Source organism: Acipenser ruthenus, chromosome 55 (genome assembly GCF_902713425.1).
Source record: "Acipenser ruthenus chromosome 55, fAciRut3.2 maternal haplotype, whole genome shotgun sequence".
NCBI lineage: Eukaryota > Metazoa > Chordata > Actinopteri > Acipenseriformes > Acipenseridae > Acipenser > Acipenser ruthenus.
In genome coordinates this window covers 1,916,391-1,933,810 of record NC_081243.1, presented here as the reverse complement: position 1 = coordinate 1,933,810, position 17,420 = coordinate 1,916,391, and the positions used below count along the sequence as shown (strand labels likewise).

General features: G+C 43.1%; 1 protein-coding gene across 2 annotated transcripts; it reads right to left on the bottom strand.

The window, feature by feature from the left end:
- Nucleotides 1-1,013: 1,013 nt before the first annotated feature.
- Nucleotides 1,014-17,078, bottom strand: b4galt3 (UDP-Gal:betaGlcNAc beta 1,4- galactosyltransferase, polypeptide 3). 2 transcript variants are annotated; one of them, XM_059017125.1, is made up of 8 exons: nt 16,786-17,078; nt 15,080-15,191; nt 12,608-13,580; nt 12,057-12,292; nt 11,782-11,972; nt 10,746-10,868; nt 6,955-7,059; nt 1,014-6,489 (listed from the first exon to the last, which is right to left on the bottom strand). In XM_059017125.1, the coding sequence occupies exons 3-8, from the start codon at nt 12,894-12,896 to the stop codon at nt 5,919-5,921; spliced, it is 1,515 nt and encodes a 504-aa protein (XP_058873108.1). In that variant the 5' UTR covers nt 12,897-13,580; nt 15,080-15,191; nt 16,786-17,078; the 3' UTR covers nt 1,014-5,918. The 2 variants fall into 2 exon arrangements, with proteins under 2 accessions (XP_058873108.1, XP_033858359.3); XM_034002468.3 differs by lacking the exon at nt 15,080-15,191.
- Between the last annotated feature and the right edge of the window lie 342 nt (nt 17,079-17,420).

The window sequence follows — 17,420 nt, the reverse complement described above, 5'->3', positions numbered from 1 at the left end:
ATTAGTAAGACCTCATCTAGAATATTGTGTTCAGTTCTGGTCACCTCGTTACAAAAAGGATATTGCTGCTCTAGAAAGACTGCAAAGAAGAGCAACCACAATTATCCCGGGTTTAAAAGGTATGTCGTATGCAGACAGGCTAAAAGAATTGAATCTATTCAGTCTTGAACAAAGAAGACTATGCGGCGATCTGATTCAAGCATTCAAAATTCTAAAAGGTATTGACAATGTCGACCCAAGGGACTTTTTCGACTTGAAGAAAGAAATACGAACCAGGGGTCACAAATGGAGATTAGATAAAGGTGCATTCAGAACAGAAAATAGGAGGAACTTTTTTACACAGAGAATCATGGGAGTGGAACCAACTCCCCAGTAATGTTGTTGAAGCCGACACCCTGGGATCATTCAAGAAGCTGCTTGATGAGATTGTGGGATCAATAAGCTACTAACAACCAAACAAGTAAGATGGGCCGAATGGTCTCCTCTCGTTTGAAACCTTTCTTATGTTCTTAAATACTTTATAGCGGCTGCCTTCCTCAGCCGGGCTTGTTTGTCCCTTTTTTCGTTCCAGACACTGGCGTTCTGGGTTTTGTTTACTCCAGGTTTACGAACCCCACTCATGCTGTCGTTTCTCCTAGAAGAGTGAAGGAATAGCAAAACGTCAGTTTTATTGGTCGTTCGACCCCCCAAGACCCACCTCCTGACCACTCAGAGAGAGAGATGTGACACATCCTCACCCAACCTCTCTGCGTCACTGCCATGATTGGCAGATGGATCCCACAGGGCTCCGGACCACTTCCTGCAGTATCATGCATGTGCCTGATAGCCAGCACAGGTCTCCACATCACAGAGCTCTTCACTAATTCACATTTTTCAATATTTCCCTGTAAGTTAGATAGGAGGTATAAAACTATGGAGATTTAAACTTAGGGGAACTGTCTGAATTATTGCTGAAGCCAATTCTATATAATACAATATAATACAATATAATAAACAACAAGATGAAACAAGTATTCAGTTGAATTTGCACTTTATTTATATAGACGGATACAGCTTTCAGAGTACACAGTAAATACATATATATATATATATATCCTCTACGATAAAAACTATTCACAACTTTGTGTTTTCACAGTTTAGGAGACAGCTTTGCTCCACTTCCGCGATAAATAGAAAACTAGAGAAATATAGCAAATTCACACTCACCACTAAGATTGCTCCTTTTCAACGTTTATTTTTCAGAGAGAGTACTGTAATGAATCACTCATCTTTTAAGAGTAAAGCATTTCCAAGCACACCCAAAACTTTCCTATTGACTTTGAATATCTCCGCCCCACTCAGTCAAGGCTCAGCTGGTCAGAATCACTCATGAACTGAACGGAGATGCCTGTTGTATGATTGACAGGTTTCATGTTGCTCCAATGAAGAACCCCAATCCAGGATCTAAAAGGTGAGTGATTTATTATAGTACTTTGTAAGCCCTTGAAAAATAAACATTGAAAAGAAGCAAGACTAACTATCACACCCACACAATCACACAAGCAAGCAGTTTCCAGCAATATACTCCCTCAAAGTTCAGCCTTCTTTTCGCTTTACTTCAATACAAACCTTGTTGACTGTTCAGATTGTTTACATATGCCCATTTAATACACATAAATAGGTATATAAATTCAATTAAAAATGAGTAAGTATCTTGGTATGGGTATGGAAATACCAGACTCCTCTTAACCAACATATTTCCATCAGTAGTACAGCTACCCTGAGTGTAACCATTAACCTGTCCCCGTGCAACACTCTACCCTAGAGGATGCAAGAAAAAGCACATTAACAATAGGACTACCATACATTTAAGTGCTTTGACCGAGTTCAACAACTGCTCTTCAGTTCTAGTTGCCAGTTATAGATGTATGTAGACGTATCAACCCCAGTGTCTTTGTAGAAATACAAGCTACCTACTGATCATTTTGTTCTTTGGCAGTGTATTGCTGGCAATACACTAGCTGTGCACTAGATGGCGCTGATGCTTAGCAACATGAAGACACTTTGGGTGATCTAGCCTGCCTACATCTATGACAAGCAACTAGAACTGAAGAGTAGCTCCTAATTCATAGCTAGCACCTGAACAATATAAAAACCTAGTATTTGAGCAACTGCTAAAAATATAACTGCAACAAGAAACACTCCGATTGCAAACATCATGAAAAGTTAAGGGGACAGGAAAACATTCACTGTACTGTACAACAAAACAAAGGCACACAATGTTCAAGTACGGTTCTTAATTGCAACAAAAACAAATTCTCAATGGGAATGCCCTTCAGTCAGTTCTGATACGGCACATGTGCAGAAACAGCTTTTTGAACCAAAGACCAAGAGATAGGAAATATGAAAAATTCACGAATGAGAGGAGGCCATCCGGCCCTTCAAACCTCATCTGGTTCCTGGCAAGTGATAGATCTCAACACAGTTTTACTTAAAGGATCTCGGTGATTCAGCATGAACAACATGGCTTGGTAACCCATTCTCTCTTACCCTCCGTCTCGGAAGTCCACTTAATCTCCAACTGTGTGTGCTCTGGTCCTGGTTTCTGTGCTGTGCTTAAAGTACTGGTTAGGGTTAACTTTGTCAACTCCTTTTAAGATCTGAATGACTTCTTCATTCTAAATAGATTCCCTCTATAAATGAATTCCTTTGCGCAGTGGGATTAGTCTGGCTGCTCTTTGCTGGACTCTCTTCAGGGCCACAATGTCTCTTTGGTGCTGTGGTCACCAGTACTGGACATAGTACTTCAAGTGCAATCTCACCAGTGCATTATGCAACAGCATCATAAACTCATCTGATTTGTACTCTATATTTTGGCTACATACCCAAGCATTTGGTTTCTGACAGTGATGAGGCTATTGCAACACCAAAGTCTTTCTCTTAGTGGGCATCCCACTAGCAATAAATAAATAAATAGCACATACATGATTAAAAAACACACACAGTATACACTATCAGCTATAAATATAAAACCATCATAAAATAAATTCACAAGGATTTACACCCACTGTATGCACATGGAAAATGCAAGTCTGATTCAGAGGCTCCATACAGCCTCATATTCTGATAGGCTAATTAGCTTGGCGTAAAGAAATGTCCTGAGCAGTTTCACCACAATCAGATAAGCAATATTCTAGAAATGTAAAATAGTGTGACGTACACTGCCTGATCATTTTATTAGGACCTGTCCCTAATAAGCTTATCATTGCCTTGGCGTGGCCTTGACTCCACAAGGTGCTGGAAGGTGTCTCCAGGGCTCCATTCAGTCATTAATATTCAGTATAGAGGATCGTGATGACGAATTGTTCAGACAATTGCATTGAGATCATTGTGGGGACCGTGGAAGAAGTCTGTCATGCTCCTCAAACCGTTCACAATTCTGGCACGGTGGTGGGGCCAGAATTGTGTTTGGCATTGTTGGGTGGTGCATCAGTGATGCTTAGTATTCGTTCAGCCTTCCAGAGTAATGGAGGGACCCAGGGTATACCAGGAGAACATGCCCCACACCAGGGCCATGCCAAACCCAATCAGGAAGACAGACTGGTCCTAATAAAGTGGCCAAGCCAAGTAAATATATAATATATATATATATATATATATATATATATATATATATATATATATACACACATATATATATATACATATATATATACACAGTATTTGTATGTATGTAGATATGTTAAGACAGGCAGCCTCTATACACCTCCACATGCTGATACTGATTGCTAAAGAAATAACTTTCATCACGACTGTATAAGCAAGATATATCTAGATGTAAAATGGACAGACACATCCCACTGACATTCTGACATATATAAGAAATGATCAAGTTTCATCAAGACTGTATAAGAAGCGCTTGTCTAGATTACACACACACAGTCAGCACTCACATATCCGACCCGATAAAATTTTGACTTCAGTGACAGTTAAACACGTGTGACATATATCTGATTATTTCATTTTGGCCCGTCCAACCCTTGTCTTTTTTTCAGGGAACACAAACAAGATACAATGTCAAAAATACATAGCTGAAAGGACTGTGTTTTAAAATAAGCAGGCTTCCATTTAGATGTACTATAGTTGGTTTTGTTGGTACAGTACTATATTTTCAACAGAAGTATTTTAATTCAGAACAATATGATTCTGAAAATATCACATGCCAAAAGAGATGACACATGAACTGTAATACAGTACATACTTTTAAACACGGAACGTATTGTAGCAGTTTGTAAAATTCCCTGTTAACGACCCAATGGCAAAATTAAATCAAAATATTAGCTATGCACAGAAAAATGTAAAAGTAATGCAATTTGGTAAAAGATAAAAAAAAAAGTTTCCAGAATTAAAACACTATCCAATGTCAGTATTCAAAATTACAGAATATAGTGCTCGATAGGGCCCTAATATCATAGTTCACATGCAAATGAAAATGCACAAAAGCAATTAAAGATCACAGATTAAAAAAAAATAATAAAAATACATCACAGTATCTAAAACTGTTTAAAGATTAACTGTTTTACATTACCGTAGCTTGTCTCATTTGCTTTGTTTTGGCTGAATTTTCGTCAGGTGAAACTGGAGGAAGCGCTGTATAACTGCACAATAAAAACAGCCTGATTTGACATGCAAGAAAAGTGTTGTATATCTGAGTGCTGACTGTATATCCATCTATCTTTTATATATATTTGTTACACTTCTTGTAATTCTTGGTTTGTTCATTACATTTTAAAGTAAAATATTACTGCCCATTTTCATCATGACACAGCATAAATGAGTCTGCCTTTAAATCACGCAGACCCTTCCTCACAAGACCTGCAACAGTAGCAGGTGAGAGTGCTGTTTTTTTTTTTTTTTTTTAATCAATCGTTCTTTGTTATCCATACCAGATGTGTGCTACAGCTTCACAGTGGCCAGAAAGACGTTATTTGCATGGAATACCCGGTTACTTCTAAACTGACTTTGTAGATTATACCATCATACCTGGACACATTTAAACGGTACGGCACGAATTGTCGAGATGCATTTATAAATATTCTGCATCAGATCACACAGCTGTGCATGAAGTGGGTCGACTGGCAGCAGGCAGGCAGACCAACCAGAGGAGAAGAACGGACAGACCGGGAGAATGGCAACAAAACATCCATTAACCACCAAAGTCTCTTTTAAGGGTGACCCAAGTATTTTGTTAAAAGCTGAAAGTTTAAGATTTATCAAAATGGGATATGGAAACGCTGTAGTTCAGGGAGAAGGAGCAGAGCGATCAGAATGGCGAGTTTTGAATTGAATTGAATGATTCACTACTTTAAGGAATCATTGGTATCTGATTCACTCAATTCAATATCTCATGTACCCTTTGGTTTCCCAAAAGGTCAACATTTACAAAAATCTCATCATGTTTATTGCGATAAATTCCAATATGTCTTTTGTTTTTTTCATAATTCTAGTTGGAGATGCCCCCCGCCCCCTCGCGCCTACAGGGGGATACAAACGAAATGCGACCCGTCTCCTTATGCACAACTACTGATCTGCAATGTCATCCCTCTTGATATGTCCTGATCTCTCCTCCTCCTGGCTCCACCCTCTTGGAGCACAGCCCCGCCCCCTTTACCTGTAGCCCCTCCCTCATAGCCTCATTCTCTTTTCTGTGTGTTTTCAGCACTCTGTGTCTCTGGTGATAGTGTAGTGTGAGTCACCTGCGTTGCGTGTATTTACAAGGCTGTCTATCGTTTTGTGTACCGTCTGCGTTGTGTCTAGTCACTGTAGTTTCTGTTTTGTATCTAGTCTCTGTAGTGCCTGTATTGTGTCTAGTGCCTGTATTGTGTCTAGTCTCTGCAGTGTCTGTGTCGTGTCTAGTCTCTGTAGTGTCTGTGTTGTGTCTAGTCTTTGTTGTGTCTGTGCTGTGTCTTGTCTCTGTGGTTTGTATCGCCTGTGTGTTGCTCGCTTGTTGTCTGCGTTGTTCCTGCGGGCCTCCCCTGGTCCTGGCCCTGGTTTTGGTTCTGTCTCAGCGTGGGTTGGTTCTGATCCAGTCTCAGTATGGGTGCCCCCTGGTTCTGAACTCTAGGTTGTGTCAGGCTGTGTGTTGGGTTCTGGTCTGGCTTCTCTCCAATGCTCACAGTCTGGTTGGTGCAGAGGGGCTGGGTCAATGCCTGTGTGGTCGGGTGCAGTCTGTGTCCCAGTGTCTGGTTCTTGGGTTTGGATCGGGGCGGCTCCTCTCCGATATTCACAGATAGGTTTGTGTGGAGCGGTTGGGCCTGGTTATTTTCTGGTTTCTGTGTGGGCTGGTTGCGTTTCTGGCCCTGGTTCTGTTTGGGTTTGGGCGGCTCCTCTCCAATATTCACAGACAGGTTGGTGTAGAGCGGCTGCAGCTCTCGAGACAGGAGGTCATAGGTCAGAGAGTTCAGACCGTCCGAGTGCCAGGAGCGGCGAGTGCGCATCAAGAGATCAAACCTGAGAGAGGAGAACGAGAGAGGGAGAGGAGAGGGGAGAAAAATGTTATTTGAAATTTGTTGAAATTTCAGTTTTTAAAATATGACAAACAGACTGACGGATATACAGATAAACACCACATCATACTCCCCCCAAAATCTGACATTCTCAGTCGTATACAAAATAATGTTAATACCAAGTTTCGTGACAATCAGAAAAGCGATTCTCCAAATATATGGAAAAGGCTAAGTGTGACATACTTTCTGAACCCTGGCTGTGTGCCCTTCTCCCTGTGGTAATGTCTGGCTGTGTGCCCTTCTCCCTGTGGTAATGATGGCTGTCTGCTCTTCTCTCTCTGTGGTAATGTCTGGCTGTCTGCCCTTCTCTCTCTGTGGTAATGTCTGGCTGTCTGCCCTTCTCTGTGGTAATGCCTGGCTGTCTGCTCTTCTCTCTCTGTGGTAATGCCTGGTTGCTCGCAGCTCCCACCTGTGGGGGTTCTGCTCGTTGCCCCGGTCGGCTCGGTGTTTGATCATCTTGTAGTGCCCGACTGAAATAGGGGGGCGAGTGATCTTCATACCGCAGAGACGAACCCTGAGAGAGGGGGGAGAGGGAGAGGAGAGAAGGGAGAGGGGAAAGAGGGAGGGGGAAAGTGGAAGAGTATTACATACGAGGAGGGAGAAAGGAGAGGGGAGACAGATTTGTTATTTTTGAAAGCATGGCCACCTGAGTAAACTTCTCCTCATACTCGCTGGGACTTCAAAGTTGGGAGTCACATCGTGTGCAGAATAACTCACACAGAAGCAGAGGTGCTGAGATTTAAAGGAGTCGCAGGGCTGAGAGGGGAGTGTGTAGCACACAGAGCACAGGGATCTCTCAGGGGAGTGTGCAGCACACAGAGCACAGGGATCTCTCAGGGGAGTGTGCAGCACACAGAGCACAGGGATCTCTCAGGGGAGTGTGCAGCACACAGAGCACAGGGATCTCTCAGGGGAGTGTGCAGCACACAGAGCACAGGGATCTCTCAGGGGAGTGTGCACCACACAGAGCACAGGGATCTCTCAGGGGAGTGTGCACCACACAGAGCACAGGGATCTCTCAGGGGAGTGTGCACCACACAGAGCACAGGGATCTCTCAGGGGAGTGTGCAGCACACAGAGCACAGGGATCTCTCAGGGGAGTGTGCAGCACACAGAGCACAGGGATCTCTCAGGGGAGTGTGCAGCACACAGAGCACAGGGATCTCTCAGGGGAGTGTGCAGCACACAGAGCACAGGGATCTCTCAGGGGAGTGTGCAGCACACAGAGCACAGGGATCTCTCAGGGGAGTGTGCAGCACACAGAGCACAGGGATCTCTCAGGGGAGTGTGCAGCACACAGAGCACAGGGATCTCTCAGGGGAGTGTGCAGCACACAGAGCACAGGGATCTCTCAGGGGAGTGTGCAGCACACAGAGCACAGGGATCTCTCAGGGGAGTGTGCAGCACACAGAGCACAGGGATCTCTCAGGGGAGTGTGCAGCACAAAGAGCACAGGGATCTCTCAGGGGAGTGTGCAGCACACAGAGCACAGGGATCTCTCAGGGGAGTGTGCAGCACACAGAGCACAGGGATCTCTCAGGGGAGTGTGCAGCACACAGAGCACAGGGATCTCTCAGGGGAGTGTGCAGCACACAGAGCACAGGGATCTCTCAGGGGAGTGTGCAGCACACAGAGCACAGGGATCTGAGGTCAGCTGGTGTTTCTACTCACAGTTTACACCAGAACTGGGGTCAAATAAAATTGCAATTGTGTAATTCATAATTAATTGCAATTACAGTGGAACTGGAATGATAGTCTAAGCACATCTGTGTAATGTAGATGTTATTGTAATTATACCATATAATTGATTACAATCCAATGACACACCTTTTCAAGCTTAATCATTCGCAGTTCCATGCAGGGCCAGATTAACGCAGGGGCTTTAGGGGCTGCAGCCCAGGTCCCCCGATTCTGAGGGACCCCAATATATATATGTATGACTGTATGGATCGGAACAACAGGTCTGTTTAACCAAGCCATACTGCGTTGGAGGAGCAGGGACTGCCTGATCATATGACTTGACCTGCGATCAAGTCACATGCCACTTATCAGGTGTGTTGCGGCGCAAACGTGACGCAGATCAGAATCTGTAAATGTCTGTCAAAGCACGACAGCGAAGCTGAACACACTATTTTAATAAAATACTTTACCAACAAATGTATGTGAAGGTACCAGTACTTTGGAAAATACAATGGAGAGAGATCAACAGGAGGAAACAACCTAGGTTTATATGGATTACAGTGGGGGGAAATCTCCATGGAAAAATAAAAATAAGTCTCACCTTTTTCTCACTCTATTTTGGTAGTAGTTTCGGGTTGTGTGTGTTTCCATTTAGTTTTCTTTTAGACTGAGAAATTCTCGCTCCAAATGCAAATAAACTAATTCGTATAAAAATACGGGAGGCTGTGTTTGTGCCTGAGTTCCAATTTGGCCTTGCGCGACTTACTGATATCGTACAGCTTTCTTAAACCGGGTTTCCATGAAGTTTTTAGGTTGTCTTAAAACACAGCCTGCCTCATTTGGACCCCCTCCCCCCTCCCTAAAAAAATAAACCAGACAAGCTGTAGCGTTACACAAATAATAATAATAAAAAAAAAGATTACATAAGAAACCGCTGTGTACTATCCTTGTATTATTTGCTAAACATTGTTTGACTGCATATATATTTACTACAAACCTATTATACACGTACATATTTGTAAGAGATAAGGACAACGCATTTCCAGATAACTTGCTTTTACGAACATAAGAAAGCTTACAAACGAGAGGAGGCCCCATTCAGCCCATCTTGCTCGTTTGGTTGTTAGTAGCTTATTGTTCCCAGAATCTCATCGAGCAGCTTCTTGAAGGATCCCAGGGTGTCAGCTTCAACAACATTACTGGGGAGTTGGTTCCAGACCCTCACAATTCTCTGTTTAAAAAGGTGCCTCCTATTTTCTGTTCTGAATGCCCCTTTATCTAATCTCCATTTATGACCCCTGGTCCTTTTTTCTTTTTTCAAGTCAAATAAGTCCCCTGGGTCGACATTGTCTATACCTTTTAGGATTTTGAATGTTTGAATCAGATCGCCGCGTAGTCTTCTTTGTTCAAGACTGAATAGATTCAATTATTTTACAACAAAAGAGTCTGCAGTTTGGACTTCCCATTTTGTATTTGAAACTGCCAGTGACTAACGCGGTGGTCAATGCTCATTTTCAAAACTGCCGCTAATTCAAACATCGAATCAGGTAAAATACGGATCGGCTAAGACTGAATAATCTGACATTAATGTTAATCGAGCATGATGGTAGTAAAACAGTAAAGGGAAGCAAATTAATATGCAAAGAGGGTCCCCTCACATTGAGCAATCATTATTCTCGTAGTTTCAACCACTTTTAGTGACCCCTTTTGTTTGAATAAAATAAAAGTTGCAAAGTATGTTTCTGTATTTGTTCCTGTGCTTATTGCTTGGGTTATTTAGAATAAACAGAGTAAAGCATAATTGTAACTAATTGTAATTGAAGAAAATATCATTGCAACTTCAGCAAACAATGCTGCTGTAATTGTAATTATTATTGAGCCCAGGTCTGGTTTAGAGGCTACTTCTCTGCTCTAGCTCGTGCTCACAGCAGTGAACAAGTGAGCCGTCTCCCTGAGTGTTCCTGGAAATCAGAGACTGAAGAATGAAGCAGGATTGAGTAGCACTGCTGAGAGCAATACATGGAGAGGAAAGAGACACACAGACACACACTCCGCTATCTACGCCTGACCCAAAAACCTTCAAGTGAACTTACCTGCTATTCAAAAATTATACTCCTGCAAACTAACCACCATAAAAAAAGAGGGAGAGGGGAAAAATCAAACAGAAATAACAAATAATAAATACAAAAAAAAGACAAGTCCCCACAGGACCTGCCCCCACAGCATGAAGAAGGAGAAATTAAACAGGTAATGAGAGTTGCCATCCTTCCCATTCCCCACCCCCTTTCTCTCTCGTCAGTTTAACTGCAATTCCCACAGTCCACAGTTCACTCTCACTTGCTATTACAGCCAGACTAAAGGGCTGGTCTTAATACAGTATAGTATTTCAATTAATATCCACTGCAAAAACAGCTCTCCTTCACTATCTATAAACCTTACATACACCTCCCTTCACTGTATATAAATGTGACACAGCTCCCCTTTACTGTACATAGATGTGACACACCGCCCCCCTCTCACCTGGTCGCGATGTCATCATCCTCACCCCCCCAGCCCCAGTACTGGTTTGGGAATCCATTCATCTTGAGGTACTGGTCAGGAGTCAGAGCCGAGACCCCCCCGAAATACTGTGGGTACGGCAGCCTGGGGAGGGTGGCGGGGGGTTAGTACAGGACAGTGCTGAGATGCTCAGTTATTGGTAATTGGCAGTGATGATGCTGTCCTGTTAATTGGCCCTTATAAAAGTTTCTCAATTTTGTATAGTAAAGTTGCAGTTTTCCCCCCCATGTTTTTTAATGTGCTTTACAATGCTTGCCTATGCTTTACCATGCTTTCACTGTGCTTTATTACACATTGCTGTGCTTTTACTGCGGGAAACTTTTATAAGGGTTAGTTTACCCTGTTTTTGAATATGCTTTACCATACCTCTCTGTGCTTTACCATGTTTTTACTGTGCTTTATTACACATTACTGTGATTTCATTGTAGAAAACTTTTATAAGGGTGAGTTTACCACGGTTTGTTTTTCACTATGCTTTACCAGACCTCTCTGTGCTTTACAATGCTTCCCTATGCTTTACCAGACCTCTCTGTGCTTTACAATGCTTCCCTATGCTTTACCAGACCTCTCTGTGCTTTACAATGCTTCCCTATGCTTTACCAGACCTCTCTGTGCTTTACAATGCTTCCCTATGCTTTACCAGACCTCTCTGTGCTTTACAATGCTTCCCTATGCTTTACCAGACCTCCCTGTGCTTTACAATGCTTCCCTATGCTTTACCATACCTCCCTGTGCTTTACAATGCTTCCCTGTGCTTTACCAGACCTCCCTGTGCTTTACAATGCTTGCCTATGCTTTACCATACCTCTCTGTGCTTTACAATGGTTCCCTATGCTTTACCAGACCTCCCTGTGCTTTATTACACTTCACTGTACTTGTATCGTGTGAAACTTTTATAAGGCGGTTATCTTGCTGCAGAAAAGAGTAAAAATGTCAGTGTGGACAACAGATGCACAGACAGGTAGGCAGACGCACACAGACAAGTTCTCTCGCTCACCGGTATCCGAACTTGTCCATCGCCACAGAGACGTGTTTGGGGTTGCGGGGGTCGCACACGTAGCGATTGCGATCGTTCTCGGGGAGCAGGTCAACATCGTGGAGAAACAGACACCCCCAATCCTCGTCACGCAGAGCCTCGCGCACCCCCACATTCAGGAGCTTAGCGCGGTTAAACGTGGAGTTACCAGCCTGAGAGAAAAGCACAATACAGACTCAGTTGTGTAACACACACTTTACCACTCATTCCTCCTTTACCCTCCCCTCTCATCTCACCTGGTGTACAATGTAAACCCGGTAATGTAGCTGCTGTCTCTGCAGGAAGGGGTGGATGTGGTATAGCAGGGTGCGGAGGTGGGCTGGTCGGTTCCTGTACGGGACAATTAGGGCAGTGTGGTGGAGAGCCTGGCAGGAGGGGGGTTGGTACATCCCCCCCAGAGATACCAGGGGGTTCCTCTCCGCAATCTGAGAGAGCGAGAGGGGGGAGGAGAGGAGCACCGAGACAGGGCCCACTGACAAGGGGGAAAAAAATGAATCAGTGTCAGTTTATCTCATTTCTCACACTGTAGAAGCACACACAGGCAGGCAGACAACTTTACTCTCCAACTCTCTAGCCTAATCATACTCTCACTCTCTTTCAACTTTACATTCACTTTATCTCTTACTCTAACTTTCACACCTAATATCACTCTTACTCTCACCTTGCCTCACTATCTCACTCTGTCTGACATCAGGTAAGGTGGTGCCTCAGTGCCGTACCCCCCTCCCCAGTTTTTTTTCTCTCTCCATCTCTCCCCAGTTCCTCCTCCCTCTCTCCCCTCTCATACCCAGGTAAGGTGATGTCTCGGGGCAGTCTTTTTCTCTCTCCAGTTCTTCCCCTGGGCTCGCCGGCGCCCCCAGCTGGCTCAGGTTGGTGTAGACATCGTGGGGTCGTGAGTAATCGAACTGGGGGTCCCCCCCGGCCGAGCGCATCAGAACAGAGGCCAGACCCCGAAACCCACCCAGAGAGAAATACACAACAAAGGCAAACTGGAACCCCACGAGCAAGGCCAGGGTGCAGGGGGAGTGGAGGGAGCGGGGAGGGGAGGGGAGGGTGAAGGGGCAGGAGCAAGGCATAGTACCAGGGGAGAGGGGGTGAGGAATGAAGAGGGAGGAGAGATGGAAGATGTGTGGGAGCAAAGAAGGAGGGAGAGGAACGAGAGAAGAAATAGGGAGAGGGGGGCTGGTGAAAGAGGAGGCAGTGGGAGATGCAGTAGAAAAGGTGAAAGAGGAGAAATAAGAGAAGGGCGTACAAAACAGAAAGGGAGACTGGAGAGAAAGGAGAAGGGGAAAGGTGAGATATGAAGGGGATGGAGAAGAGAGGGTTAGGAAAGGGAGTGGGAGATTGGTGAGGGGAAATGAGACAGATGAGTGAGAGGGAGGAGAGTGGGAAAGAAAAGGGCAGAGATGGGAAACAGTGTAGGAAAGAGCAGAGGGAGAGGAGAGAAAGTAGAAAAGGGGGAGAGGGGCAAGGGAAAAGGATGAGAGGACGACAAGAGGGAAAATGGGTGAATCAGGAAATAGTAGAAAGTGGGGAAAGAGACAGAGGAGAATAGGGAGAGAAAAGGGTAAGGAGAAAGAGAGAGGAGAGCAATCAGGAAGCGGAGAAAGGCAAACTATGACAGGTGATTCTTTAATGGAATGGAAGGGGCCTCTGGATTGTGGGAGTGGTTATGTAAAGGGGTGTGTCTTCTGAGGTGGGTGGGGTTTGTTATCCGGGTGGGAGTGGCCTTCTCAGGGGAGTTGTCTCTGTAAGCACTCCTGTAAAGCACACAGAGATGACCCTGGTTGGTTTATATGCATTGATTAAGCGGAACAAAACCAACATGCAAGTAGAATTAAGAACCTGAATCTGATATTCTCGACGAAGCTAAATAATATTAATACCAAGTTTCTCCAGACAAGCTCAAAGCTGCTCAGTCAAAGACAGATTTAGAGAAAAATAAACTCAATATTGGAGCATAAGAACATAAGAAAGTTTACAAACGAGAGGAGGCCATTCAGCCCATCTTGCTCGTTTGGTTGTTAGTAGCTTATTGATCCCAGAATCTCATCAAGCAGCTTCTTGAAGGATCCCAGGGTGTCAGCTTCAACAACATTACTTGGGAGTTGGTTCCAGACCCTCACAATTCTCTGTAAAAAAAAAAAGTGCCTCCAATTTTCTGTTCTGAATGCCCCTTTATCTAATCTCCATTTGTTACCCCTGGTCCTTGTTTCTTTTTTCAGGTTGAAAAAGTCCCCTGGGTCAACATTGTCAATACCTTTTAGAATTTTAAATGCTTGAATCAGATCGCCTTGTAGTCTTTTTTGTTCAAGACTGAATAGATTCAATTCTTTTAGCCTGTCTGCATATGACATGCCTTTTAAACCTGGGATAATTCTGGTCGCTCTTCTTTGCACACTTTCTAGAGCAGCAATATCCTTTTTGTAGCGAGGTGACCAGAACTGAACACAATATTCTAGAGAGGTCTTACTAATGCATTGTACAGTTTTAACATTACTTCCATTGATTTAAATTCAACACTTTTCACTATATATCAGAGCACCTTGTTGGCCTTTTTTATAGCTTCCCCACATTGTCTAGATGAAGACATTTCTGATTCAACATAAACTCCTAGGTCTTTTTCAGTATCTCCCATATGATATTTATAATGCACATCTTTATTGCCTGCAACTTTCTTATGTTCATCTTATGTTCTTATATGAAGATGATCATGTATTAAGAGAAATAAAAACTAAAAAAAGTTTACCCACAACTTTAAACACTCCATTTTAAATCTTAGGTAAAGATCATACATCATGTTTATTTATGTTAGTATTTGTTTACATTAAACAAATGTAGAATATTTAGGTTGCTCTTTGATGTGTTATTTTATTTGGTTTGTTGTGTACCGCACAGCTATACTGTAGCTTTAATTGGAAGACCGACGCACACTGTCATGTTTTTGCTCACTGCTTGTGTTTTCGAATGATGATTGGTTACTGGCAGGAAAGACAGCTCTGAAGGGGCGGGGACAGTTTCACCTTCCAGGTGACAGGACGTGCAAGTCTACCTGAAAGCAAGGCTTGTGTACAGAGATTTCTCTAACTTAGTGTAGTACCAGATGTCAGGTGTTAAAATTGAAATGTTTGCTAAAACATGTGTTTCTTTCAAAACTGTTTAGTGAATGGATCTACAGGGCATGGAAAACGTAGGTAATTATTTCGTCATCTACAATCCTTTTAATGATCACCGATGCCAGGGTCAGTTTTACCCCTACCTGAATATAATTTAAAGCTGAATTATCTTGTGGGTGGGGCTTTAGTATCAAAGCCTGTTGTCTGGATGGTCCTCTGATAACCAGGCTCCTCCCACTAGGCCCATCATCAGATCTATAAAGGAATGTCAATGAATGGCAAATACCCAATCACTGTTTCAGTTTAACTATGATACTATTATTATTATTATTATTATTATTATTATTATTATTATTATTATTTGTTTATTTAGCAGACGCCTTTATCCAAGGCGACTTACAGAGACTAGGGTGTGTGAACTATGCATCAGCTGCAGAGTCACTTACAACTACGTCTCACCCGAAAGACGGAGCACAAGGAGGTTAAGTGACTTGCTCAGGGTCACACAATGAGTCAGTTGCTGAGCCAGGATTTGAACCAGGGACCTCCTGGTTTCAAGCCCTTTTCATTAACCACCGGACGACACATTCAACAAGCCTATCAGTAACATGCACTCAAAATCAGAGCTGTCAGGATGATGCAAAAGCAGATGACCATAACGTAAATCCACAGCGTAAACAGATTAGTATGGAATAAGAAATAGCAATGAAATGTCGAATCACAATGTCATGTGCAATTCTCCTGATTAATGCGATTGACACAGATGGAAACAATATGTGACAATAGACAAGTTCTGCAGATATACAGCAGTGTGGAGTAGTGGTCAGGGCTCTGGACTCATGACCGGAGGGTCGTGGGTTCAATCCCCGGTGGGGACACTGCTGCTGTACCCTTGAGCAAGGTACTTTACCTAGATTGCTCCAGTAAAAACCCAACTGTATAAATGGGTAATTGTATGTAAAAATAATATGATATCTTGTAACAATTGTAAGTCGCCCTGGATAAGGGCGTCAGCTAAGAAATAAATAATAATAATAATAATAATAATATACCCCCTCTGGTTGTTCCATTAACCCATTAGTGCCTTTGTCCTCATTTGAGGACAGGCTACTTTGTAATTGTTTTAACCAGTTTTACATTTTCTCTTTAACACTATTGTCGTGATAACTTACTCGAATTTTGTGAAGCGCAAAAGTTCATTTGAAATGTAACTGTTATTCTGCAAATAGAGCCCTTCAGATGCTTTTATGATGCATCAGAGACACATTTGTGGGTGCTTCCCCCGCCCAGGGATGATAAAGCTCATTTTTCTATATGCTGGGCTTCATATCATAGCCGCTGTCAAATTTCACTGGTCTGATTACGGCCACGTCTAAATTGACTGTCCTCAGATTTAGGACGCTGGAAATATACCTGTCATTACACTTCTGATAGATTAAACGCGTTTAGATTCATAGCATATTGATTTATAATATATCAAATTACATAAATACAGCGTGTTTGGATTTTTTCATAGAAAATGTTACTGGGTACTTAACGGGTTAAAGGTGAAACTACTTCCGTTGTAAACACTGTACTGTATTTCTGGCTGCCACTTGTAGTCAAAATTGTTTGTAACCCTTATGTGAGTATTATTACTGACAGTTTTGTGTTTTTGTTTTTGTCAGAGCTTGGTTTAAATTAATGTAGCTCAAGAACTCACAGTACCTCCCAAACAAAGCACACCCACTTCCAAACGCCGGCCCCTTTTCCCCGTGTCGGTGCTCTACTCGAGTCCGGTGTTTCACAGAGTCTTGCTAGGCCAACCCCTCACTAAAACGTATTAAACAGGTTCATGTCGACTCCCTACCTCGATACTTTGTGGTTTACAGGTCTTTTTCCATGCCAGGCGTGAAGCGGGTCAGAAAGGCGGGTTGCTGTTTGCGAAGACACCCCAGACTCACTCCGCAGCTCGGCTCCGGCTGCTGGGAGTGGGACGTCACTCCCGGGCAGAGCGTTATGAGCAGAGATGCGGTTGTCTTGACAACGGACCATTTATTTTAACCTCCTATTAATATCAACCACATTTATCAGTCAGACAACTGATTTCCACTTTGAGAAATGAAAGTATATAAGAAAGTGTCGGTATACTATAGTATTGAGAAGATATTCTGAGTGAATGCAACGGGTACCAAGGGTTACCAAGGGTTACCTCCACGTTGTTGATGCTGAGTCACTGGGATCTTTTAAGACAAGGATCCGGGCGAGCATTTCAGTTATATTGTATGACATAAAGTAGCGAAATGCAGCATAAACAACACTGGAATGTGTACATGTACAGCTTTCTGTAATGTGATGTGTACAGCTTTCTGTATTTTTTTAAATATTATAATGAATGCTTGTTGCAGATTCAGTGTTATAGTCTGCTCTGCTGCAACAGTGTTTGCCACTCCTCCTATTTTTGTGTCGTCTGCAAATTTAACAAGTTTGCTTACTATACCAGAA